The sequence below is a fragment of the Tetranychus urticae genome, chromosome 2, assembly GCF_039701765.1.
Source record: "Tetranychus urticae isolate SD_2017Ah chromosome 2, NJAU_TeUrti_SD_1.0, whole genome shotgun sequence".
Taxonomy (NCBI): Eukaryota; Metazoa; Arthropoda; class Arachnida; order Trombidiformes; family Tetranychidae; genus Tetranychus; species Tetranychus urticae.
In genome coordinates, this window is record NC_142959.1 from 16,236,762 (window position 1) to 16,261,756 (window position 24,995).

A 24,995-nucleotide genomic window follows, 5' to 3' on the forward strand; every position below is an offset into this window, starting at 1 on the left:
AACCATCTCCGTATAAGCGGTGAAATCGGTTTTTTCAGTGTCACTAATACTTTGCAAATTCTTACTTAAAATGCCTAAATACCAATGCACCGGCGTAAAAAAGCAAAGCATTCTAATTATTTTTTGTCTTCTACGATACAAGCCCAAAGAAAATTGAAAATGATCGTACAATCAATGTCACTGCCCTTGTTAGTATAAGTTTCATGTAATCTTGTCAGCGTCTGAAATGCGTTGACCTAAAGGTCAGAATACAACTCATAAAAACAAACATATCATGGAATTTTCATAAAGATAACTCTGTATCTCCATTGCCTTTGCACCCCAAACTGCATGGAAAATCTGCGTTCTGATTCACACCGATGGTAAAAAAGAGTATCAATTCTCACTTGGTATGTTCAAATGGATATTTACATTCTTTTCCTACACATGTACATCTTTAGTTTAGAGTTGGATGCTTCCAAGTAGTTCTAGAAAGGAATTTGGATTCTTTTTTAAACTAAAGAAAATGATTTATATTGAATTTTTTATGTACTAAATGAGCATTAAATTCGTTTGCTCTTTTTGGAACTCGAGATTTCTGTTTACCCTTTAGTTGTTTCTCAATTTGGACGTAACATTAGTGATGAAGGAAAAGAATACAAAAAACGAACAAAATGATAGAAAATATCTGATTCTTTTGCCTTCCATTGCAATTGTAGTCAAAAATAACAGAAGAAAGGTGTTTCTCATGTTATCTGATTTTGACATTGATTAAACATTATTAGCTGTAAATTGTTTCTGCTTACGGTTCAACTCACAATGCAAACTGAACATTACAAGTCTCGAGATGAACGTAAAGTTGACCAATTAATGGATCAAAATGGTCATCTTCAATAATAATGATCTTTACTTGAAAAGTAGCACAAAATCATTAATGACCATTCAACTTTAAACCAATGAAAGACAAAAAAATACATCAAATTGATATAAAAACAGGGAAGGAAACTCCCAGTCAACTGACGAGTTAACTTGATTATCATGGAAACAATAATTGAATTCAAAAATTATGTACAATTAATGGCAATTACATTATATCTTTGACCAAATGATACAATTTATTTGGATGAACAAAAACCAAGGAAACAATTTTTCCTTTTTAAATGCAAATTAAAAGTTTCATTTCATTTAAATGAAACTAAAATGAACGCTTAAACAGTTAATTATCTACTTTATATTAAAATATTTCACTGATTCTCGAGAGATTTTCAATTTTCTAATTTAATTAGTTTTTTTATTGTTCAACTTCAGGTGAAACTTTCAAGCAGCAACATAATTACAAAGAGAAACGATATTCACATTGAATAATTGCAATGCTTCAATCGACTCAGAAGTAAAAGTTAATTTATTATAATCAATGATCAAGACTTAAATCAGTTAACTTGACAAGCTTCATTAAAGTGCTTCAATTAATTGTTGTTCAAACTGACACAACAATCAATTCCGATGAACAATCAATTGCAACTGAATGTCTAAACTGAATCTTATAGAGGAAAAATGATATTTTGTAAATTATTTATTGTTAAACATTTTGCTTTTGAATACATATTGTTACAAAATGTCAATCTGAATGATTTGAGAGAAAATTTTAAAAGCAAAAGATTTTTCTTTCGATGAACTTTTCATGCTTTTTGCTTTTCAATTTGCATGAAAAAAAACTATTGATTTTTGAAATTGATGTTGAATAGTTTGAACAACAATCGAGTTTGATTTCACCTTGTTTTTACCAGAAATGAATTGCTATCGAGATTTTCAATGTTTAAGGTTGAAACTTGGTGAAACCTTTCATTTCAACATTTAAATTGAGTTTAAATTTGAAACAAAATTTCATTTTCAAACTGAAGATTCAACAAGTTGAACAATGAAATCAATCGAGAATTATCTTGAAAATTTTTGTCACATTCAATTTTCTTCTCAACCTTTAAACTTGTCATTTCAGATCAGGAATGGCCCTTCAAACTATCCTTGGGCAAGAGACATTTTATGATCAAATTGTTAATTTTTCAACAATAAAAGTCTAGAATTTTGTTCCATGTTCGATATTTATTGCCATTTTTCATGGGTTGATCCTATTTATACAGTAATCTTACCTTTATATGTAACCTTTCATTTCTTGTTTACCAGTTAATCAGGTGTTGAAATATCATCAGTTATTATCTTCTTTATTCACTGATCTCTTGGTGAATATGCTTTTCATCATTACTATTTTCACTCCCTGTATTCAAGTACTTTTAATTACCTATCAATGTCATCTTCATCACATCATTCACATGTTGACGTCTGATGAAGGATAAGTACAATAGATAACCAGGGAATTTCCTAGTCTTATCACGTTATAGTTATTCACGTTTTTCAACTTGTAACCAAACAATTCTCAAACATTTTACAATCGCTCAACAATTTTCAGACTTGAAACTGAACCAATTCAATTGAAAGGAGATTAAAGTTTGTGTAAAGACTCTGTGGAGTTGCAAATGGAGGCTTACAGGTGATATCATGTATTTTCAATATCGATCCATATCAACATTATTTATCAATTTAAAGATGAGTTTGTTTATCCAAATTGAGTTGCAACCAAAGAGTAAAGTAATAATCAAGGTTAGACAAACATTGAGTAAACTGTGATTAGCACAAACTAAAGTGTATCAATCAGACAATTATGAAAGCAAAGAGTTGATGAGCAAATTGATTGATAAAGTTGATAATCATTTATTGCAACTGTGACATTAGAATGATTAAAACGAGTTTTTTATAAAAAAAAGAATGATTAAGATTATCAAAAAAAACTTGAAAGGTTAACATATGATTTGCTTCTCAACAGTAAATGGAAGTAGGGAAAAAACTTTCTTCCAGAACATCCTTTTCCTCTGTCTTCATCATCTCACACAGATTTTGTCATGTTTTAATCGTTTGTTTAGTGAAATTATGGAATGGTGAAAATTGCTGAAAAGATTTTCTTTTGGTTCAAAATGTTCGCTTAAGGAATGATGTTGCTCAAAAAAATTGGAAAATATCATTGGAACGTTTTCGTTGATTAAAGGTGAGTTGGAGTTTCATTGAACAATTTCACAAGATTCTGGAAGAAACAAGGAAAAGAAGAATTTCTATTTTCTTGGTTTGTGAAGTCGATGATAAGGTGAAACCAAGAATCGATCTGAATTTCAAGGTAAGTTTCTTAATTTAATTGGATTCAACTTATGTTTTTATATCATTTCATCAATAATTCTCATCAGCAGAATTTGAAAAAAAGAGGAAATTAAATTGAAACTAAATTTAAATTTACAGACTTTTCTCATCAAATTAGTGATGAATCGATATCAATCAAATCCAGTCTAAAAGTGAAACTGAGAAAAATGTTGACAAAAATGATTAATTTAAATATCAACTCATTAACCTGAAACTGATTGGATCAAGTTGAGTATGAAATTGTTTTCAAATGGCAATCAATGAAGTTTACAAGAAATGAAAGGATTAAATGAAAGGCTTTGGTGGTTTAATCTGGACTCTTCAACTTGTATGAAATATAAATGGCCATTATGAATGATAATGTTTAGATTAAAACTTGGAATAACAGGAAATGAATGCATTCAAGTGACAAATGAAATGAAAAGGCAAAAGCTGAAGCAAGAATCTGAACATTATCGGAACTTCCGGCAAAAGAGCAAGTAAAAATAGCGAGTTAAGGCCAAGTTAATCTAAAGCCATTAATAGCAATCATGATCATGATGGTAACCATGATAATCACGAATCACCATAATCATGAAAATTTTCGTGTTGAAAAGTTTTTCACATTTTAAGTCAACAATCGGTCAATCATCAATAGTTATCATGATAAACGTAAATTGCCTTTTCCATATAATTTGATAAAAATTTTTTCTCTTCTCGCTTTTTTCTTTTACCATGTTGGATGTATTAATATACACATTAGATTAATGATTGAATAAGGTCTGTTCATTTAACTCTTCCTGATGATTAAAGTAATGACAATCATAATGGCAACCAAATAAGGTTCAGTAATCGTTGGAAGGGAAAGTAAAGGAGCAAAAAGAAAGGTAAAGGCAATAATTAAGATCTTATAAAAATGAATGTGTGTTATCATGTGAATTATGAATTATCGATTCTTTAGAAATGAATGAAAGAAAAAAAATGTCTTGATATTGGTTAATTTGAGAGGAAAGACTGGAAAGGTTAGTGAAAGTGGAAGGTAAAGTTAATGGTGAACCAGGAAAAAAAGGCTGCGAGAATCAAGTTAATCAAATTACTCAAAGAAAATAATATTTTATGCAAAACAATTGTCAAAGGGTTAAACTATACACACATTATCATCATCATTTAGAGTTAATCATTTGAATGGTAATGTTATAAATAAAGTAAGACATGTTTGATGGTGAGTTAAGTGCAAGGGAAAACATGACTAAAGATTATCAAGACTGACAAATCGAGTGAGACAAAATAAGATTGTTCAATGTTAACATTTCCCTTTTGATAATCAACGTTGAATAATTAAAGAACGGTATTAAAAGCACAAAATGACTGATCAAAATCCAATTTCATTTCATTCCAAATTCACTATTTTACTCTATTTTTGGTGTCTTTAGAATTTGTAGAAACGAATAGAACAAAACTCGATTTTCAACTAAATTTAAAATAGTCAAGTTTATCATTTGATACATTGGTGTATTGAGAGGCTATGAAAACTACGAACTAAACAGATTCCATGATTAATCTTGGTTCGTTCTTGGAGTGAAGATAAGTGCAGTTTAAGGAACTGAATTGAATGGTTATCAAACGTACCAAAATATAATAACTTGAAATTTTTTATCAATCTATTTTGTAAATCATTGTGATGCGACATTAAAAAGCTAAATGTAAAGGTTTCATGTTTCTGAAGAATTTTGTGCAAATGAAATTCAATATTCTGGTTAAAATATTGATAATTGTTTGGACCAAAATCAATCCTCAAAAGGTTACAACCAGTTGACTTAAATTTATTGTAAACCATTTAAATGTAAACATTTTTTTTGGTCACAGCTTTTTGCTTCTCGTTATTGATATCACTTTATGATTGGATTGAATTGATGGATAAAATGTAAAGTTGAAGATTTCAGGATTTGATCCGAGTGGACATGAATGTAGACTAAAATGACTGTGATGATGAAGGTGAAGGTGAAGATGAATACAGATTCTTTGTCCAGGAAGGGAGAACAGATAAGTTTGCTTGAAGATGCTTCAGATATGGTTAAGGGATAAGGAAAAGAAAAATGGTTTCTTCCAATGTATTTATTCAAAAAGAAGATGAAATAATAATTCATGGATGAAGGATGAAAATGTTTACCACTGAGGCAAACGAAAACTAACCTCATATATTTTAATGTTACACTTCACATTATCTTTGTCTATGGATGAAAAAACTTGCTTAATATGCTTTTCATCTTGATTCTCGTCATTTCATGCTTTTTTATTCCAAAATCTTCTTTTCTCATCCAACTTACTCGTTATAATTGTTATTTAGATTATCATGATTACCATTTGACTCGAAACTCGAAACCATTTCAATAAAAAAGGCAAAATTTACAGTTGGAACCAAATCTTTACCAGAATTTGACATTTTCACAAATCAAGTTAAACATTGAAAGCCTTTATACTCATAATTATGGAAGATAATGTTTGAGGTTTTCATGCTGGTTAACTTGATCAACATGAAATTGAATTGAAGGTTTGATGAAAATAATAATGAAACCTTTTTGTTGACACGCTCATTGAATGGAAATGAAATTTGTTTCAATTTTACAAAATCAAATCAATGTTTGAAAATACAAATCTCTCAATGGTATTATGTTGAAGGGTTAATAGAGTTGAAAGTTTTACTCTAATCAATCTGTTTAACTTGGTATAAATCAAGTTGATAAATTAACTCAATAAATTGGCGAAATGAATCAACAGAAGTAAATCAAGAAAATAAATCAACTTATTGTTTCTCTTCTTCTCTTCGTTTTCTGGTTTTCGCTTTTGTTTTCACCTTTAACTGAGGAACAAAAAAGCTGTAGGTTAAGTAAATGATAATTAAATTAGTATTTTGATTTGGAAATGGCAATTTACTGGTAATCAAAATTTGACGCCAAGTTTTAATGAGATTGGGTTGCTTTTAAATGGGCAACTTTGTATTTTCTGGTTTACAACCCAAAGAGTTTGTTGATCATTTTGAAGATTGATTTTTGCTTTTCTCTTCTTCTTTTTTTCTTCTTGTTCACTGAAGATAATTCAAGAATCATGGTTTAATTAAGTTTGATTAGAGTTGAATCTATTTACCTGAGGAGATGGCAGAAAACCAATAATATCTATTGGTGAGGGAAGATGATGACGAGTTGGAAGATCGGTAAGCACTCGATGATACATTTCAATTGGGATTTCCAGTTTTGTTTACTTGTTTACTTTAAATTGTCCTCTGGTTATATTGATCAATGGTTGCTTCAAAATTTGATTTAAATTTGGTAAATCCGTTTCAATGAGAACCTTTAATTGTCTCTATATTGATAGGCATTAATTGTGGTTTAATGAAAACTAAATCACAATTTTACTGGTAAACATATTCACTGTTAAAGACTAAACTTGTTGACTGTTTTGGTTTTATTTTCTGGTTTTTGGGTTTACTTTTTAGAAAGTGAAAAATGGTCAAAATTTAAAATGTAATCAACAACTGTAAACAATTATGATTAACGATGATTAGAGTGTTGATGAGTAAAATCAATCAACAGGGAAAGTAAAAGAGGAAAACATTAAGCATTGTTGCTTGTTAATCAGTGGATTGATGATGGACGATCAAGTTTTACAGGGCAATGATTAGGAGTCGGAAAAGATGGAACAAAGATTAAAAGATTGAAAAGTTGGAAAAATGAAGCTCATTGATTGAATTTGTATTGAATGGTATAACTTGTTGATAAGTTGACAATAAAAGGATTGAATAAAGTTGTTTGTATGAAATTGGTGTAAATTGTTTAAATTTAAATGTTGCTTTAATTGATGGACAAATATTTTGTCGTTTCTGGGTTGGCTTTTCAAAAGGTTTAGATGTTCAAGAGTTTAACATTTTGTCGAGTTAATTTGGCTGAAAATTGTAACCTTACAGAACGAAAATTTTGGTATTGTTGATGTTGATGGTTATTATGAAGATGGTGATGACAACGGTTAATGGTGATGATGAAGCTGTTTACCTCTGAAAATGACTGAATGATGATCAACTTGCTTTTTATTGCTCAGTATAGCATAAATGATATGCGCAAGTATTACAAGACAAACAGCAACAGAAACGGTTAAACATGTTGAATGATATTTGCGCAGGGCTTGATCATCTTACCATGCAAGATAAATTAAATAAGGAAAGGTCAAGTCTTGATTAGTGATTAAACACAGTAATCTTGTGTTGTTGACAATCTGGGTTCATAATTTAAGAGCCTACACTTATATTTATACCCATGTATTAACTTGGTCATCATAAGAGGATATTGTTGCTTACCAACAAATTATTTTACGTTTATTTTGTTTCTGCTTTAGGTTTATCCTTACAGATTACCAATTTTTATACACAATAATAAAACATCCATTTAAGGTTAATTTACATTTTATTTTTAAACAGTTTATGGTCAATGGTATTATGGTTTGATTGTGTAAATATGTATATTCAATCCTTGTTAATCACTCGTTTCACAATTGTCAGTTGATTTGGATGTAATGCTTGGTAATGGCCATTTTTGCAACTCTCATTGATTGATGATTTAAATTGGAAAATGCTCTTCGAGTAATTTCTGTAATCACATGTGTTTGCTTGTAAATTGAAATATCAAATTAGATGAAAGCAAGTCAATTTGAGTAAAGCTAATTAAGCTTTTTAAGTAGATTATTGTTGACCTTTTATATCTAATTAGTAACTGGACAACTTCAGACAGTATTGAGTCCATAAATAGCAAACATTCAAACATCTTTTGACCATAAATTTATTTTTCATGGCGATGTTTCAGTTTCTCATACAATTGATGCTTCTCTTTAAATTTCCTCTGATTTCAATTACCATTGACTCACTTTCTTAAATACTTTCATCTTTTATATTATAAAATTATTTTAATTTAGCCCGATTGCATATCATCGTCAGGATCATCCGAGGATTGTTATCACTTGAAGTCTTTCATTATTGGAGTTACAACTTGGATTCGTTAATTTTTACACTTGCCCGCTTTGTAATCAAAATTTAAAATCAATCTTCAAATCAAAGCCCACAAATAAACCGATATATTAGTGAGTTGAATGTTATCAATTATCAATCCGAGTTTCCCAGGATTTGGATGTGGGATTGAATGTTTAATATCTGGATCTTAATATTAATGAAACTCCAAATATCAAATTTACGAGTTGAAACTTTAAGTAATTGATGACAATAATCCAACTTTAATTTTAAAAGTTCTTTTGGCCAACTTTATGCGAAATAAATTACATCCATGAATTGTATTTAATCATGTTTTACAAGCGTAAAAAACAAGACTGTAAAATAAAGAAATTGATTACTTCATGGAGAAATGAGAAAATTGATTGAGTTTATCATAGATAATATAATAAAAAATGATTGTTTCGGGAATCATTTGGATTGCTGTTAAGTTGAATCACGAAGTGAAAATAACATAATTGAAATAATTATCATACAAAGAATCAATACAGAGCGAAAATTAAAGCGAAGAAAACGAACTTTGGTCGAGAGGAGAAAAGAAATCAGTTAATTCGAGTTACATCGATTAAGCAACTGATTTGAGAGGAAATGCTAATCGCATTTACAGAGTATTGTTAAGTTTCTCTTCTTGCAAGATCTTCAATTGTAATTGTTAGTGATTTCATTTGACTTATTATATCAAAAATTTATTTTTACACTTAACGTGGTGCTTGTTATGCTATAATCGGCATAAGCCTTGTTTGACTTTTATCATCTTCTTAGGTATAAATAGCATCATTATTAAATAGTACCTTGAAGTTGTTTGTAGCTTTATTTTATGTAACAATAACTAAAAAGTTTTTCGATGAATTGCTCTATGACCCGCTTCGTCATACTCTTTTCTTGATACCCACATACGCTTGAATGTGTCCAAACTTGCCAGAATAGATCCTCCAATCCATGTTGAAAACAATCGTTCACTAGAAGCACTGATTCTTATTTTCAATTCTTTCGGAGTAATCTTACGAAGCTCGTTTAGTAAACGATCACCAAAACCTAATAAAAAAGCAATATGGAATGAAAATCACGAAATTTATGGCTGACGATTGCAAGTAACTAACCTTTTATTAAAGTGCTTCCTCCACTGAGAACAATGTTTTGGTAGAAAACTTTACGTAGGTCCATATCGGATTTTTGTATACTGTAAGCCAAAACATCATGAACTCCTTCGAATTCACAACCAATAATATCAGGCCTAAAAAGAATTTCAGGAGCTCTAACCCTAGGACCTGCTCCAATCTCAACATGATTTCCATCAGGAAGAGTGTACAAGGTTTTCTCTAGCTCATTATTTGTAGCAGAAAGATCATCAAGTACCCTGAAAAATAATTAAATAATGATGTAAGAGGTATGCACTAGTATTGATTATAGTTCTGAACTTACCTTTGAGGGTTGCTAGTGATGTAGCAAATTTTTTCCTTTATATTTTTAACCACTTCAAACTCAGCGGTGGTATTAAAAATAAGACCCTCCTTTCTGAGTGGAAAATAAAAAATCATTAGTTTAAGTAAAGAGATAAATTGTTGATTTTGTATTTACCTTAACAGAAGCTTCAAATATCTGGTTACATCTCTACCAGCAATATCAGACCTAACAATAGACATAGGTAGAGCGAAGCCTTCATAGATAGGCACTGCATGAGTAACACCATCGCCTAAAATAAGTTGAAAAACAGTTGAAGACATTAAATTTCTTTGATTATAACAGTGATCTAACCTGAATCCAAAACAACACCGGTGGTTCGACCAGTAGCATACAGACTAAGGACGGCTTGAATTGATATAAAGAGAGCGGGTACATTGAATGTTTCGAAGAAAATTTCGGCAGCTCTTTCACGGTTCCTTCTTGGATTTAAAGGAGCCTCTGTGGAGTTGAATACAATAATCAAGTTGAAAAAAAATATTAGCATGTTAAAATGAAGAATAGTCAGTTGTATTTAGAAATCTTAATCAATCAATAGTATCAATCGTTTTTCTAATTAAGTTAACTGTAAAGAACTGACCAGTGAGAAGCACGGGATGTTCCTCTGGGAATGTCTGAAGTTGCTCTTTTGCATAAATATAGCTCCAAATCTTTTCCATCTCATTCCAATCAGTGACAATACCATGTTCCATGGGATATTTGATTGTCAATAAACCACGATGCTCTTCAGCCTTTTTACCAATAAAATTATCCAATTGAAGAGCCCCGGCCATCACCCGAAGATGTTTTGGTTTACCTATCATGTTGGCAAAGATACATTTTGGAACTTGATCACCAGCGAATCCAGCTTTGATAACACCAGACCCATTGTCGATAACAATCGGTTGATTAGCGATAACATCTAAATCCATCTTAAACAGTTTAAGTTTATAAATTAATTTATTTGACAATCAATCTTAACCAACCAACCAAACCACTTATCAGCTGCACATAATTTGTTGCATGTGATGAACAACAGATGACAGCAAAGCCAAATACAGCGGTAAATTCAAAGGAGCAAATCAAAAATGTTTCTTTGTTTACATTGATTAATGTAAACAAATTAATCAGTTAGACAACAATTTCTCTATAAGCTATCTATATTTTTTCTTATATTTTGAATATTTCTGAAAATCCAAAGACTTAAATATGTTCTTGTCTTTCTAATTCGTTGAATTTTGTATGAATTAGCTGTATCTACACATAACAAGTGTTTTCTGCTCAAGACTATTTTGTTTTATTAAACATTGTTTTGTTTGGTGATTATTCACGATATATTTTGTTAAAAACTTTTACTACAACAGTCTGAAATGACAACTACCGCTGGACCTTCCACCTCAGCCACTATTTTAACACCAAACGTGGTTCAAGTGAATCCGAGGTTGAAGAATAATGCTATTCTGGCTGGAATAAAGAGTGTCCGTTGGATGTTTAATGATATTGTGCCTGATTTTATTCTTGGTCAAACTACATGTGCTCTTTATATGACACTTAAACATCACACCCAATATCCTCATTATATATACGATCGAATGCAACAAGTTGGCAAATCATATCAATTGCAAGTCTTATTAGTTTTGGTGGATGTAGTAGATCCAAATGCAAGTTTGAAAGAATTAGCTAAAGTTTCAATTATGGCGGATTTCACCTTGATGTGTTGCTGGTCACCAGAAGAAGCGTCTAGGATGATTGAACATTATAAGCTTTTTGAGAAAAAGTCTCCTGCTATGATCATGGAAAAGCAGCTTGCTAATATAAATGGAACTGAGGACAAACACAAGTGCGTGATCGAGGCTCTATCAAGCGTCAAATCCATCAATAAAACTGATTCACTGTCTCTCATATCCAATTTTGAGTCATTTGAAAAGATAGTAAAATCCGATGCCGAAACTTTAGGATTATGTCCAGGTCTAGGACCATTAAAAGCAGAAAAATTGTACCAAGCTTTTCACAAACCTTTTATAAGAAGTGATTAAACCCCATTTTTAAAATATTAGCCGTAAAATGCGTTTAACTCGTAAAATAGGCAAAAGCATGAAACAAGCCTGAGTTTCATAGCCTGAGTCTAATTTAATTATTCATTTTGCTTTTGTTTTCATTTTTGCTTTATTTGTATTGGCGCCTAGTTGAAAGCGTGAAGAGTAGGACAAATAATTTCATTAGCTAAATAACAGTCGATTTACAATGTTTTACAGATCTTATGATTGGTTAATTACATTATGAAGCTGAAAGAATAACTGGATTGATGGTATTGAAAATGGTGATGTCGAGAAAAATGATTAAAAAGGCATTTTCTCTTGCAGATTTTACAGCATTGAATTGTGTTTGCTCGAAATCTTTTGATCAATACAAAAAATTATAAACAAATGAAAAGTTTTGTTTCAATCAAGTCTCGTGCATTACAAGTTAACCAGCTCTTAACTCAATAAACACTGGAATAGACGAAAGATGACGATAAAGCTTCAAAATGCTCATTTGTATTCAAAACTTTGGCAACCATTTATAATTTAAGAATGTAAGTTTCTTGAAAACTGGTAAATTTTCGTCGATATAATTTTCTTTCCTTGATCAGTCCAATTGTGAGGTCAAAAATAAATATTGATGCAAAAACCATACACAATCTGAACATGTTTCAAAATGATTGGAGTCCAAAATTGAGTCTTTAAGTATCCAACTCTTTTAGCTTATTTACCAGCAAAAAAGTCCAGTGCTTCTTTCAAACGATGACCATACTCTGGATGAGCTATTCGTACATGATACAAGAATCTTTCTTGAATAAATTTCTTGGCCCGCTTCAAATGAGTACTCAAATTGTAAATCAAATGATCCCGATCTTTTGGTGCCAATGCCTCCCAAAATTTGGAAACCTGTAAAAGTAAGCAACAAAAGGATGAATTAAACAAAAGAAGACAAGAATTAGCTTAGTACAATGAACTGTTTAACTGAAAATTTCAATTCTTAAACAAATATACCTGAGAATAGTTGTCATCATGGGTTGTATCATATCTTTTTACTTCAACATAAGACGGTAGTTTCCATTTACTCGGTTTCTCCGTTTCATCTTCCTTCTTAAAATCAAATGAATTTGGAAAATAATTGGGTCCTTTTCCACCATTATCATCATAACAGTAACCACCGTCTCTGATATTTGGATAAGCAGTATCAGAAGCTGCTTGATTAACGGGAAGCTTGAAAAAGTTGGTTCCAAGTCTGTGAAGAGACGAGACAAATATTAATGAAACCATTTAGATTAAATTTTCTTGTCATTTTCACCCACCTGTAACTTTGAGCTTCATGGTAAGAAACTAATCTTCCTTGGAGAATCTTTTCAGTTGATGGTTCAATTCCAGGAACAAGATTTGCTGGATTAAAAGCTAATTGTTCAATATCAGCGAAGAAGTTTTTAGGGTTGTGTGTTAATACCAATTTACCAGCTTCGATGAGAGGGAAATGTTTCAAAGGCCATAACTGTACACAAAAGAAGCAACGAATGGTAAGGCATTAGTGATTTTTAAAAACTCTTCACTTTCCGCTATTCAATTGAAATGAAAAGAAAATGAAAATAATCAAATTGGAACAAAAATTTCATTGTTTCTGGCTAATTTATACTTCTACATCTATTATTCAAATTGTGTGGTGTTTTGTCTTAACAAATTATCGAATTGTGTGAATCAAAGTAGAAAGTAGTTAAATCATTTACACAATGCTTCTTCAGTTTCATTTTTAAAAGGTTTTCGAAACGATGGAAATGGACTGAAGTTATGATCATATCTCTAGCTTTACTTGAGTCAAAAGGATATTTGGTGTAAAAATGGCAACATTGTTTCATTGAAAAGCATTGTTGGCATTCGATTAAAAATAATAACTTTCACCTATTATTAGAATCACTTTAATGCAATTACCTTGTGATCAAGTTGCACTTTTCCTAAATTCATTAACTTTAATATGGCCTATTATAGTAATTACTTTACGATGTCACCGACCAGACGTTTAACCTAGTCTGGTTTGTTTACATACTTGTATATTTAATTACAGGGTTACTGAATTGTAATTATGATTTAAATGTTTCTAATCGATTCTTAGCCGATTTTAAATAAAACTGTCATTTACACTGCAGACAAGGTCAGTATATAATGATTTCGCATAATTAAGTTACTCGACTACATTAATTGATAATTTAGTATCAATATTATTTCGTTGATTGATTTTTGAGATCGAAAAGTGTGAATTTTCTCTCGATTGTACTCACTTTTGTAGGGTCAAAAGGACTATGTTTCCACTTGTGAGCTTGCTTTTGGGTCATAACTTGGATACAAACTCTCCATGAAGGATAATTACCAGCATGAATTGCTTTGAATAAGTCTTCAGTGGCATAATCTGGATTAGATCCTGCCAATTTAGTAGCTATGTCAGCAGTTAAATTACGGATTCCTTGATTAGTCAGAAAGTGCCACCTTCCAAAGACAACTTTATCATACCGATTAACCAATTTGAATGTGCTCAAGCTAAAGCCATGTATGTGTCGATATCCATCTGGTGTACCGAGGTCGGTAAATAGATATGAAACTGCATGTAGAGTTTCAGGGGTTAGTGAAATGTAATCCCAAAAGTAATCATAGTTGATTAGGTTTGATTGAGGATCTTTCTTTTGACTGTGAATGAAATTGAAAAACCTTAGAGGGTCTCTAACAAAGAAGACTGGAAAATTAAGCATCAGTAAATCAAAATTTCCTTCATCAGTGTATAGTTTAACAGAGAATCCTCGAGGATCCCGAACAGTATCAGCTGATCCTTTACTTCCAGCAACAGTTGAAAATCTTACAGCAACTTTAGTCCGTTTACCAGGTTTGGAAAGGAAAGATGCTTTAGTGAAAGCAGTTACATGTGGATTGGTCACTTCAAAATAGCCAAATGCGCCCGTTCCTTTGGCATGGACAACTCTTTCTGGTATTCGTTCTCGAGAAAAATGGCTCATTTCTTCAAAAAAGGTAATATCTTCCATAAGAAGAGGACCCTTTTTACCAGCAGTTAAAACATTGATCTTTTCATGGACTGGAGCTCCACCAAATCGAGTATAATGTTTACCACTAAAAGTCAATGGGCTTGTTATAAAGTCATCATCAATTGTGGCATGATACTTGTTTTCTTGTGCTGTTAGGTTACCATCATAAAATCCACCAGGACCAGTATTTGGTAGAATCGGTTCTGGTAATTCATCAAACTAAAAGCGATAAACGGTGAGAAAGAAAAAGGTTAAGAATATAAATAATACAGCAATTCTTGGTGAATTTCGGAGAGTGGGAAAATTTGTGTTTGGTTTACAGATATAGTCTGATAAAGTTGAAACATTAAGGTTAGACTCAACTTATAACGGAAAAAGTCTTCATCTTCTGAACTTCAAAAATTTAAAACTTACTTGCTCATTTGGTGATGTTGAAGTTATTGATGACGGCAGTGCTGATGGAGACTTCGATGGCGAGGTTCCATTTTTGAAACTATTGGTTATTGATAAAAAAGATGCACAAATAATGATTGCAATAATCCGAAATGGAATCATATTGAGCTAACAAATGTATAATGGACGTTAAAGGAAGATAGTACAATTCATCATCAGGAAATCAGTGTTTAGAATGGGATTTAGATGGGATTTCAGCCAAAAATCACGGAGAGATGATTCAGTGACAATCGATCATCATGAGATAAATATTTGTCCACATATGATCACAATAATCGTTATACTGTTGTGTAACTGGATTATTTCTGTGTTGATTTTGCACTATAATATCTCCGTGTACACAATAACATTAGATGTTCATGAATTACTCATGAATAGTTTTATGAAACACTAATAGGAATATTTGCATATACGTAAACAATGTTGATCTGTTTATCAGTTTATTGAATATGTCCAGTAATGAGAATGATCAACTGGGTGAAAAAGGATAGCAAAAGATAAAATGGAGTGTCAACTAATTTTAATGGTGTTGACTTGGTATTAATTGTCCAAGGGGGATTGAACTAAATGTACTCAATTGAAAAAGGTGACAAAAGGTTTGAGTGTTGAAGTAACGCAAAAAGTCGATTGTCTCAAGGTGAGTTCTCTTTCTTTTTCATCTTTCTTTTCAATCTTTCCTTCCCTCTTTCTCTCTATTTTAATTTGTCTTATTTTTCTGCCTATCTTTTTACCCCCATTAGCTCTTTGTTTAACGGATTTTTCTTTGTTTTTGTTCAATGGTTTATTAAACCCTAATCTGATTGTCTTATATTGTTTTTCCTTTAATTTACCTGGTTCAGCGATCTTCTTTCTCCCTGAGACTAACACCTTATCCCTGATTGAATCACCATCAAAGATTTGGAAAATAAAGAAAAGTTTTAAAATATTGTTACAGATAGCTAACATTAAGAGATGGTGAGTACTTTGGTTTTCAAGAATTGAATGTTTTCATGATAAGCTTTGATCAGCTCATCCAAAATTGACGAAAGCTCAGCCTAGAAAAAAACTTTAGAAGTATTGAATAGTTGATTTTCTTACATGATGATCTTGTATGATTTGCAAAAGGTAGTTCCTTCTGTCTCAAATAATTCAATTCGTCTAGGTAATGACTTATAATTCAGTAAAATTCATCTTTCAATATGTTTGCATAAATATTTTTAGACTTATCGTTCCAATGAAGATGTAGTTGACAAATATTCATTAGATGTGAAAAGTAACTATCATGAGAAATTATTTTGAACCGAAGTAATGAGATTACAGCTATGTAACCTGTTTTACTTGATTCTTTATTGGTTTAATGTTGGTTTTAGTGAAAGGTGAGCGCTTTGATTTTAACAAGATGAGTTGTAGATGGATACGAAAACGAGTGAAAGTGTTGGTCATTCGATTCGAATTTTAACAAATGAATTTAGAAAGCGAGTCTTTTCATCAATAAATATACATTCTGATCCATTTGAAAACCATGTAAATTGTTTGGGTCGCCTTGTAATCTCATTAGTAATCCTCCAAAAGAAACATAGGTAGCTCTGGTAAATGTGCGATTTTGCAAGAGAAAATAAAAATTAGTAAATGAAAATTGAATAAAATGATTAAGCTTGAAGTCACTTACAATCTAGATGCATCACCAGGACCTTCATCTCCCTCAATTCTGTAGACTTTACCAAACATTACGTATTCAAATGAATCCGCCAAGACTGATTTAGTTTCTTCAGAGGACCATTCATTATCGGTAGGAAAGCCATCTTCTCGCAAGGTAATTGTAATCATTAGTCGAAATTTGTCACCTAATTAAAACATGAGACAATCCAATCAATGTTTTCCATTATAATACAGCAGAGTTGAATATAAGAATCGAAACATAAATCTTGACTAACTTACCTAATTCAACAGGGTAAATTTGGGAATTGACATCCAAAATCAGTTCCATCTTGAAAGATTCACTATCACAATGGATACGACTGACTAAGAAATAGAACAAAAGTCATAATATTAACGATAAAAATAATATAAATTTGAATCCTTCAAAAACAACCAAAAAACCAACAGCTGAGATACGAGACATTTTAATTCATCTAGTTATCTTACCTCTGTTGAACTTTTTTCCTTCAGGGTCAATGTCTTTGATTTCGAAAATATCTTCGAATAGAACTGCCATATTTATTAATTTAATTAAATGTAAACACGATAAATTAGGAAGACGGTTGTGGTTGAGTAAAGCTGGTTAGTTTGAAAAATAAACATGTGATTTTGAGTGACTGCGACTGCTAATGTAGCTTCAAAAGTGTGACTTTTAGTCAAAGAGTAAAGTGCTTTTCTTTTCAAGATACAGACAAAGTTCAAGAACTATTTTGTGCGACCAAGGTTGTATTGATTTTGAGTGCCGAATTAAAACTATATCTATGATCACTTTGATCACTTGAATATTCATGAGAAAACTCCTGGTTTTTAAAACGAAACAACAAAATATAATAGACCAAAAACGTAAGAACCATAACATTTCTAAAGTTTTCCATAATTGTATCAAATTATGATTTCGAGTAATATTATATTTCCAATAATTGCATACAGCTTAATTAATACCTTGTTCCCCCCTGGAAATAGTCCATAAATTAAAACTTCTCTTCAAAATCAATTGCATACGAATGACTGAGATAGATGGGATTACAAGTCTATTTATTAATTTGGTTTCTGTAAACTATGAGTAACGGACAGTCCCGATTAAGTGAATAATTTAATTTCTCTTTCATTTAGATAAATCACGAGTTCTGGCCAGATAATTGGATCACAGTTCTATTAAACTGAATTAAATCGTCTACCAGTAAGATTGGCAAAGATTTGTTCCAACTCAGAACGATAATGAAATAATCATATTACATTTTCCGCCGCCTTTCAACAGACTCAATACAAGCTATCAGATATTAGAATATCTGAATGAGCTTTATAATCGTTAAAATTTTAAAATTATCAAGATTCTAACTATAATAAAGAAGAAACTAGGTAACACGCAATAAAAAGAGTTAATGAATTAAATGAACTAAATTATTGAGAAATTTAATTTGTAAGCGATAATTATCAATTTAATGACCAAACTGGTTATACAGAGGTTAACCAAAGTCTATTCGGCTTTCTTTGCTCGCTTGTTTCTCTTCCTGTGGATTCGAGGTTGTTGACTACGAAGAATAGCACTGGCTTTACGGAGAACAGTCTGAAAAGAAAAAGATGAGAACAGATTAAGCAACTGAACAAGGTAGCAGCAAATAAAAATATAATCATTCATGTAACTAGAAGAAATATTTACCATTTTAAGGTCGGTTCGGTAGAAGTTGCGGTTAACAAATTTCTTAATGCTTCGATAGGACCGTCTGTTGTCTTTTAAGAGAGGTACTCGTTGCAAAGCTTTTTTGGGCATCATTTGGTACTTGCGTTTGCGGTATACGAGGACAACACCTTTACCTTTAGGATGAGGAGTAACACTCAGGGTTTTTCGTTGAATACTACCGGACCATCGAAGAGTTTGAACACCCTTGGGGTTAAGAGGATCCTTGGTGAATGGTACTTTGATTCCTTTTTGTTTATAGATGTTACAGTTATGGTTTTTGGTGAAAAGCCAGAGAAGATCTCGGCTAACATTTACTCCAGTGTTACGTCCACTCATTGTAAATTATTTAACTTAATAACTTAACCAAAAGCTACCTAGAGAAAAGTAAAGGCAAAAATGAAAATGAAAATCAAAATGTCAAACTTAAACAGTTAACCATGATAGAAATTCTGTGCAGTACAATAAAAACACAGTCAGAATACAGATCCATGATATAACACACAGAATAATTATTAATTAGATAAAATAATAAAGAGAAACTTACCTAAAAAGTTAACAATTAGATTATTGTTTAAAGATGAAGTGAAGAAAGCTTACTCTGTTTTAGATTTACAGCGGAAACAACTAAATCTTTTTTTTCCGGTTACTAAAATTGCGGTATAAATAAGGAAAACGTCTATTTTCACAGCAAATCAGCCTTTTGTTCATTTCGATCAATCGTTTTCATCTTAATCAATTAAAATAAAAAATAAATGTTATTTACAAATCACAATTAATTTTCTCGTTAAGCTTGAAATTTACCCTCAATTAATTACAATCAATAAAAGTTTGATGAATCAAATTTTCAAATAGAATAACCAATTCCAATGCACTCTGAATGAGGTTTAAATTAATAATCTCTTCAATAATCTATGCATAATTAAAAATAATGACCATTCTTTATTTAGAACTTCTGCAAATCTTTAAATTATTATTAGTTGCGACCTTAATTTATTTGATTTTATCAATTTTATTAATCTACAGAATAACTTATTTAAAGAGCTATCTTGTTTTTAAGCCGAAATTTAGCTTCTCGGCTCTTACATAAAAACAGCTTATTTTTTGTAAAGCTTTCTTACATAATTATAGTTATCTCATCTTTTCTGAATTCAATAAAATCTCATGGTTTGTGTGACTTGCAGTTACTTATAGACAATAAATTGTTTAATTTTGGATGCATAATTTAGTTAATCATTGCTGCTTACAAGATTTATTGCCTTTGTAACGGTAGGTTACTTAACTTAGCTAAATTAGGCTTATCATCTCCAGTGTCATCGTTTACCCCTTCTACCTTTGGTAAGTTGACCTTTCATTAAATATTATTTTAAATATTCCTATTCTTTACCACTGTTGATGACCTGATCTCAAACTGCTACCACTTTTATGCAATCTTCCTCTGCAAATATCATCATTTTATAGATATATTTTTAAGTTTACAGCCCTAATTATGCTCAATTTCTGGTACCTGATACAAATTTTGCAGAGAAATGTTCTCATTAATTGACTTCACCATTGACTGATTTAGCCAACTGAAGTTTTCATACTTGCAATTGTAACCCTTAATTTTATGGAATTTTTATGGTTACAGCTTGTTGCTCTGAGGTTTAAAAGCAAAGTCTTTTCAATATCTTGTGATTGTCAGACGAACTATTGCTGTTGTCATGGCCTGTTATGCTGCTGTTAAATTGGGATGAAAAATGATTTATTATTGTTCAGTGTAGTTGATTCAACGATAATTAAGGGATTTGCAAATTGATTTTATCTTTAATTGCTTGTATTTAATTGTCGTTTTAATCATGCTTTTTAGTTACATAGCTTCCCTTTTTAGCTCCTCTACTTTGCCCTATTTCAGTAACCTGCGGTTACTTTTTCTATCAACACAGCATAATCTCATTTTTATGATCGTTTGCAGATTATCTCCAACTGCAGATTTATTTCCAATGAACCTTTCACATTTTATTTAATCCACTATTACTTATCCTTATAGCTTTCCTTTCGTCCTTTTCAAGCTTAATTTGACTTTTTTGATTGATTTTAATCTTCACAATTTTTATTTTTTTCAGTCGCCATCAGCCAACGAAACATGTCCAGTGCTAATTCTGTTGACCCTTTCCCTAGTATTTCTCTTTTGCCTAAGAAAGAAACAACAGCCTTATCTTTCATCAATAAATATCCAAATGCTGATGGGAAACAAGTTGTTATTGCCATTTTTGATACGGGAGTTGATCCAGGAGCTGCTGGTCTCCAAGTAACGTCCGATGGAAAACCTAAAATAATCGACATAATATCAGCCACTGGTGATCATGATGTAGATACTTCAACTGTTGTCACTTGTGATGAAGGAAGTAACATTATTACTGGCTTAACGGGACGAAAGCTCAAAATTCCAAGTTCGTGGACTAATCCTACAGGAAAATGGCATATTGGATTCAAGAGTGGTTACGAACTTTATGCTAAAAACGCTTGTAGTCGTATAAAGGCAGAATACCAACGTAACAATTGGAATTCTGCTTTTTCTGATGCTAAAACTATCAGTTTACGCGAACTTCAAGAGTTTGAAGCTAAAGAAAAAGAAAAAAAGAAAGCAACTGTCCCTAAAGATACTGAATCAACAGCAGCATCTCAAATTAAAACAGGAAATGAAATTCAGCTATCAAGTGATGGTGACAAAACATTTGAGAATCAATTGCTAAAAGAAGACTTACAAGGAAAAGTTGATGTACTGAATTCATTAGAAGAAAATTATTCTGATTTGGGACCTACCTATGATTGTGTTGTTTTTCATGATGGCACAATGTGGAGGTAATTATTTCACTTACTACTTAGCACGTGAAAACAAGGCCTTTCATTTTCTAATCTATTTTTTAGAGCTTGTGTTGATGTTACTCAAACTGGAGATCTAGAAAAATGCACTGTTCTTGGTACTTATAAAGATACATTGGAATATGCGACCCTCACTGACAGAGGTATTATTTCTTTATTGATATTTTATCGAATATTTTTACTACAATTTATCTTTGCTTGGTTCATCTAGATCAGCACAATTACTCGGTTAACATTTACGATGACGGTAATTTACTGGAAATAAATTGCATATCGGGTGATCATGGTACACACGTTGCCGCTATTGCTGCTGCAAATTTTCCCGAAGAACCTGAAAAGAATGGCGTTGCTCCTGGTGCTCAATTAATCAGTATCAACATTGGAAATAGTCGCCTTGGAGGTGGAATGGAAACAAGTGCTTCAATAATCAGAGCTTGCTTGCGAGCCATCGAAGCGAAAGTTGATGTTATCAACATGAGCTTTGGTGAACCTATTCAATGGGCTGGTGGCCGTTGTTTCGAGTTTCTAAATGAAGTAGTTGAAAAGCACGGAATTATTTTCGTTGTTGCAGATGGAAATGATGGACCAAATTTTTCGACGTCCTCTGCATCTTCTATGCCAGATTCTCTCATCAGTAAGTTTTATTTATTGTGATGGGTTGCATTCAAGTGTAATTATTTTATTTTTTCACCTAATTTTTCAGGTATTGGAGCATATGTTAGTCCTGAAATGATGGAAGCCGAATACTCTACTCGGGAAAAAATTCCAGGCAGAATTTTGACTTTCTCATCCAAAGACCCCAATATTGAAGGTGGTAATTCTATCAGTGTTTGTGCTCCTGGAGCTGCGATTGCCTCTGTATCGCGAGCAACTTTAGCAAAATGTGAGCTTTTTAACGGAACATCTATGGCAGCACCCAATGCAACCGGATGTATAGCGTTACTCTTATCTGGAATGAAACAGAAAAACTTGCCTTACTCTCCCTTTTCTGTAAGACGTTCCATTGAAAATACTGCTTACAAACCACCAACATATGATCCTTTCTCTATGAACAATGGGCTCATTCAAATTGACCCAGCTTTTGATCACTGTGCCAAATTTGCTGATTCAATTGAACGTGATGTCAGATTCAGTGTTACTTGTAACGGCGGAAAACAAGGTATTTATTTGCGAGAGTCGACAGATACCATCCGTCAGTCAGTCCACATTGTATCAATTCAACCATTCTTCTTGAATCATGATGACTATGATAATAAGATCAAGGGTGATTTTGAGATGAAACTATTCTTTACCTGTGATGCGCCTTGGGTACAAATTCCAGGTTATTTACTAGTAACAAATTGTAAACGAAACATAACTGTCAAAGTTGATCCATCTGGTCTCTCTTATGGCTCCCACATTACTCATTTGAAAGCCTTTGATTCTACCAATCCTGAGAAAGGTTTTGTATTCAAACTTCCTATCACCGTTATCAAGCCGATGACTGTAGATCCTACCTCAATGCAATCTCAATGGAATCAGCTCGAATTGAAACCAGGTGTACCTAATTTTACACACTTCACTCCACCCACTGGCTCGTCAGTCGTTACAGTCAAAGTTAAAAACATTGGCACCATTGCTACTGGAACTTGCATAGCCAGTGTACGTCAGTTGATTCCTCAAGGCTGGGGTAAAAATTTGAATTCAGATTTTTCTTTGCTTCCTGGAGCTGAAGCATCTCTTAAATTCCCGATTTGGGACCATAAAACTGTTGATGTTGCCATCACTAAATGGTGGTCGAGTTTCGGAGATGCGTTGATTTCATATTCGATAGAATTTTCTGGTTGCAAACTCAACTCTAGCGATGTAACAATGTTTGCTAGCTCAAATTATCATAAAATTGAAATTTTTGGGTCTTCACCTAATGATCGTATTCAACCCAAAATTGCACTTAACCATGTAGTCTCGCCATTGAAACCATCTGAAGAAATCATTTCTCCCCTATCTTCGCGTGATGTGATGCCAGGAGGTCGTCAAATTCATCAGTTACTTTTAACTTACAACTTCAATCTTCCCAAGGCGGCTGAAACTACGTGTATTTTCCCTCTTTTGGACACTCTTCTTTACGAGGATGAATATCATAGTCATTTATGGCAGGTCTTTAATGCCAATAAACAGTTTATGATGGGTGGTGGACCGTTTCCTTCTCGAACTATTTACAAATTTGACCGGTATAGCAAAAAATTAGAAAAAGGAGATTACGTTGTCAAACTACAAATTCGTTCTGAAAATGTTAATCTACTCAAAAAAATTAACAAAGCTCCTATTCATTTAGTGACCAAGCTTCCTTCATCTGCCAGTCTTGATATCTATCCATCTTACAAAGAGCTTTTGCTTGAAGGAAAACAATTTGCTAGTCAATCGATTGGAGAGAAACAACAGCTTAATGCATTCATAAGATCTTTTGCGGCTGATAAAATTCCGAAGAATTTGCCTAGCATTTCAGGCTCTTATCTCTGTGGTGCAATTAGTTTAGAAAAGGACGAAGGCAAGAAAAAAACTCAAGATTATCCTTTCTACTATGTTTTGGATTCTGAAGCTCCTAAAAAAGCTGTTAAAGAAACTGTTGAAGAAAAGCCAGTAGAAGAACAATATAGAGATGCCTTAGTGGACTTCAAAGCTAATTGGATTGCTAAGTATGAAAATTTCTTATCACAATTTATTTTGAAAACATAATATGATCTTTATTAATTTGCTGAATGTTTAAATTCTATCTATTTACAGATTTCATGGCAGTGGTTATGAACATATACTTTCTGATACCGACAATCTTAAGCCTGATAAAAAACAAGCTCTAATCATTGCTCAGATTCAGGCTCTTGACGCATCTAAAGATGAAAATAAGCAATATTCAAAAATTATCGAGTTAGCGGATGAAATAATTGCATCACACAATATTGATGACTTCTATGGCGGCCTTTTACTTGCCAAAAACAAGAACAAAACATCGGGCGATGAACCTGGAAAGAAGGACGAGACTTTAAAAAACCTAGAAAAACAAAAAGAATGGTTATGTGAAGCCTTGGCGCAAAAGGGAATGGCCATTTTACAAATAATTAGATCGGAAGCATCTTCTGGCTCCAGTGCTACCCAAAAGTACACCATTCAAGATTTAGACAAAATTGTTCAAGACTTGAAAAAAATGGATGAATTGAATAACACAAAATGGCATAAATTTGTTTACCAGCACGCTCTTGAAAAACACCAGTTTGGAAGAGCCCTTAAAGCAGTCATGAAACAGCAAGAAAACAAACCATCTAGAGAATTGGATGATCAACTTATCGATTGTTTTGATCGACTTGGATGGAAGTTTGCTGTTGCTCATTATAAAAGAAGTCAAATTGTTGCCTACCCACCTTCATACAGACTTTTTTGAACAATTATTTTTTCTTTTTGTAACATCCATTAAACAAGTTATGCTACATGTTCAACTGGCCTTTTAGGTTTCAATAAAATATTCGTATTAATAAATTTGCAGAAAAATTGGTGTTTAAAAGAGTTACAATTATTTCCACCATCTAATCCGAATG

The 24,995-nt window shown here is 32.1% G+C and overlaps 7 protein-coding genes and 1 long non-coding RNA gene across 11 annotated transcripts in view; 3 read left to right on the forward strand and 5 right to left on the reverse strand.

The window, feature by feature from the left end:
• LOC107364744 (RNA binding protein fox-1 homolog 1-like) overlaps positions 1–7,249 on the reverse strand; it is a 44,082-nt gene extending 36,833 nt beyond the window's left edge. For both annotated transcript variants that reach the window (XM_089267164.1, XM_089267163.1), the window contains exon 1: positions 6,346–7,249. In XM_089267164.1, coding sequence (XP_089123290.1) covers positions 6,346–6,432 — 87 coding nt within the window. In that variant the 5' untranslated portion in view covers positions 6,433–7,249. The remainder of the gene's footprint in view (positions 1–6,345) is intronic.
• LOC107364788 (uncharacterized) lies at positions 2,836–8,596 on the forward strand. Its single transcript, XR_001569250.3, has 4 exons — positions 2,836–3,202; positions 3,965–4,088; positions 6,293–6,412; positions 8,161–8,596. It is a non-coding gene; the product is annotated as an uncharacterized LOC107364788 (long non-coding RNA).
• Arp1 (Actin-related protein 1) lies at positions 8,456–10,701 on the reverse strand. Of its 2 annotated transcripts, XM_015932202.3 has the most exons (7): positions 10,293–10,701; positions 10,007–10,153; positions 9,830–9,944; positions 9,674–9,766; positions 9,352–9,608; positions 9,043–9,286; positions 8,456–8,568 (listed from the first exon to the last, which is right to left on the reverse strand). In XM_015932202.3, the coding sequence occupies exons 1-6, from the start codon at positions 10,621–10,623 to the stop codon at positions 9,081–9,083; spliced, it is 1,149 nt and encodes a 382-aa protein (XP_015787688.1). In that variant the 5' UTR covers positions 10,624–10,701; the 3' UTR covers positions 8,456–8,568; positions 9,043–9,080. The 2 variants fall into 2 exon arrangements, with proteins under 2 accessions (XP_015787688.1, XP_089123291.1); XM_089267165.1 differs by lacking the exon at positions 8,456–8,568 and having other exon boundaries at positions 8,599–9,286.
• A 76-nt stretch (positions 10,702–10,777) lies between these two features.
• Positions 10,778–11,747, forward strand: Ercc1 (DNA excision repair protein Ercc1). The gene has a single exon (XM_015932215.3). It carries the CDS (start codon positions 11,062–11,064, stop codon positions 11,725–11,727), a length of 666 nt encoding a protein of 221 aa, XP_015787701.1. The 5' UTR covers positions 10,778–11,061; the 3' UTR covers positions 11,728–11,747.
• A 13-nt stretch (positions 11,748–11,760) lies between these two features.
• Positions 11,761–15,812, reverse strand: LOC107364734 (catalase-like). The gene is made up of 5 exons (XM_015932179.3): positions 15,168–15,812; positions 14,001–14,972; positions 13,029–13,219; positions 12,724–12,961; positions 11,761–12,618 (listed from the first exon to the last, which is right to left on the reverse strand). The coding sequence occupies exons 1-5, from the start codon at positions 15,306–15,308 to the stop codon at positions 12,436–12,438; spliced, it is 1,725 nt and encodes a 574-aa protein (XP_015787665.1). The 5' UTR covers positions 15,309–15,812; the 3' UTR covers positions 11,761–12,435.
• A 698-nt stretch (positions 15,813–16,510) lies between these two features.
• On the reverse strand, positions 16,511–17,476 carry Polr2H (DNA-directed RNA polymerases I, II, and III subunit Rpb8). Its single transcript, XM_015926598.3, has 4 exons — positions 17,331–17,476; positions 17,124–17,207; positions 16,855–17,029; positions 16,511–16,771 (listed from the first exon to the last, which is right to left on the reverse strand). Exons 1-4 carry the CDS (start codon positions 17,398–17,400, stop codon positions 16,654–16,656), a joined length of 447 nt encoding a protein of 148 aa, XP_015782084.1. The 5' UTR covers positions 17,401–17,476; the 3' UTR covers positions 16,511–16,653.
• A 794-nt stretch (positions 17,477–18,270) lies between these two features.
• On the reverse strand, positions 18,271–19,151 carry RpL28 (ribosomal protein L28). 2 transcript variants are annotated; one of them, XM_089267166.1, is made up of 3 exons: positions 19,109–19,151; positions 18,544–18,934; positions 18,271–18,450 (listed from the first exon to the last, which is right to left on the reverse strand). In XM_089267166.1, exons 2-3 carry the CDS (start codon positions 18,898–18,900, stop codon positions 18,361–18,363), a joined length of 447 nt encoding a protein of 148 aa, XP_089123292.1. In that variant the 5' UTR covers positions 18,901–18,934; positions 19,109–19,151; the 3' UTR covers positions 18,271–18,360. The 2 variants fall into 2 exon arrangements, with proteins under 2 accessions (XP_089123292.1, XP_015781810.1); XM_015926324.3 differs by having other exon boundaries at positions 18,544–18,938.
• Positions 19,152–19,758: 607 nt separating this feature from the next.
• TppII (Tripeptidyl-peptidase II) lies at positions 19,759–24,961 on the forward strand. The gene is made up of 6 exons (XM_015933716.3): positions 19,759–19,899; positions 20,667–21,405; positions 21,472–21,569; positions 21,638–22,060; positions 22,130–24,101; positions 24,190–24,961. The coding sequence occupies exons 2-6, from the start codon at positions 20,687–20,689 to the stop codon at positions 24,839–24,841; spliced, it is 3,864 nt and encodes a 1,287-aa protein (XP_015789202.1). The 5' UTR covers positions 19,759–19,899; positions 20,667–20,686; the 3' UTR covers positions 24,842–24,961.
• The last annotated feature ends 34 nt before the right edge of the window (positions 24,962–24,995 follow it).

Excerpts from the sequence above, each read along its gene's own strand:
- Arp1 (XM_015932202.3), bottom strand. The coding sequence starts at position 10,623 with ATGGATTTAGATGTTATCGCTAATCAACCGATTGTTATCGACAATGGG. Across the intron at positions 9,945-10,006 it reads CGGTGTTGTTTTGGATTCAG|GCGATGGTGTTACTCATGCA; the intron begins GTTAGATCACTG and ends AACTTATTTTAG. Across the intron at positions 9,767-9,829 it reads TATTTGAAGCTTCTGTTAAG|AAAGGAGGGTCTTATTTTTA; the intron begins GTAAATACAAAA and ends TTTTCCACTCAG.
- Ercc1 (XM_015932215.3), top strand. The coding sequence starts at position 11,062 with ATGACAACTACCGCTGGACCTTCCACCTCAGCCACTATTTTAACACCA.
- LOC107364734 (XM_015932179.3), bottom strand. The coding sequence starts at position 15,308 with ATGATTCCATTTCGGATTATTGCAATCATTATTTGTGCATCTTTTTTA. Across the intron at positions 13,220-14,000 it reads GTCCTTTTGACCCTACAAAA|TTATGGCCTTTGAAACATTT; the intron begins GTGAGTACAATC and ends TTTTGTGTACAG. Across the intron at positions 12,962-13,028 it reads CATGAAGCTCAAAGTTACAG|ACTTGGAACCAACTTTTTCA; the intron begins GTGGGTGAAAAT and ends GTCTCTTCACAG.
- Polr2H (XM_015926598.3), bottom strand. The coding sequence starts at position 17,400 with ATGGCAGTTCTATTCGAAGATATTTTCGAAATCAAAGACATTGACCCT. Across the intron at positions 17,030-17,123 it reads AATTTACCCTGTTGAATTAG|GTGACAAATTTCGACTAATG; the intron begins GTAAGTTAGTCA and ends TGTTTTAATTAG. Across the intron at positions 16,772-16,854 it reads CCTGGTGATGCATCTAGATT|AGCTACCTATGTTTCTTTTG; the intron begins GTAAGTGACTTC and ends CACATTTACCAG.
- RpL28 (XM_089267166.1), bottom strand. The coding sequence starts at position 18,900 with ATGAGTGGACGTAACACTGGAGTAAATGTTAGCCGAGATCTTCTCTGG. Across the intron at positions 18,451-18,543 it reads ACCGAACCGACCTTAAAATG|ACTGTTCTCCGTAAAGCCAG; the intron begins GTAAATATTTCT and ends TTTTCTTTTCAG.
- TppII (XM_015933716.3), top strand. The coding sequence starts at position 20,687 with ATGTCCAGTGCTAATTCTGTTGACCCTTTCCCTAGTATTTCTCTTTTG. Across the intron at positions 21,406-21,471 it reads CATGATGGCACAATGTGGAG|AGCTTGTGTTGATGTTACTC; the intron begins GTAATTATTTCA and ends TCTATTTTTTAG. Across the intron at positions 24,102-24,189 it reads AAAGCTAATTGGATTGCTAA|ATTTCATGGCAGTGGTTATG; the intron begins GTATGAAAATTT and ends ATCTATTTACAG.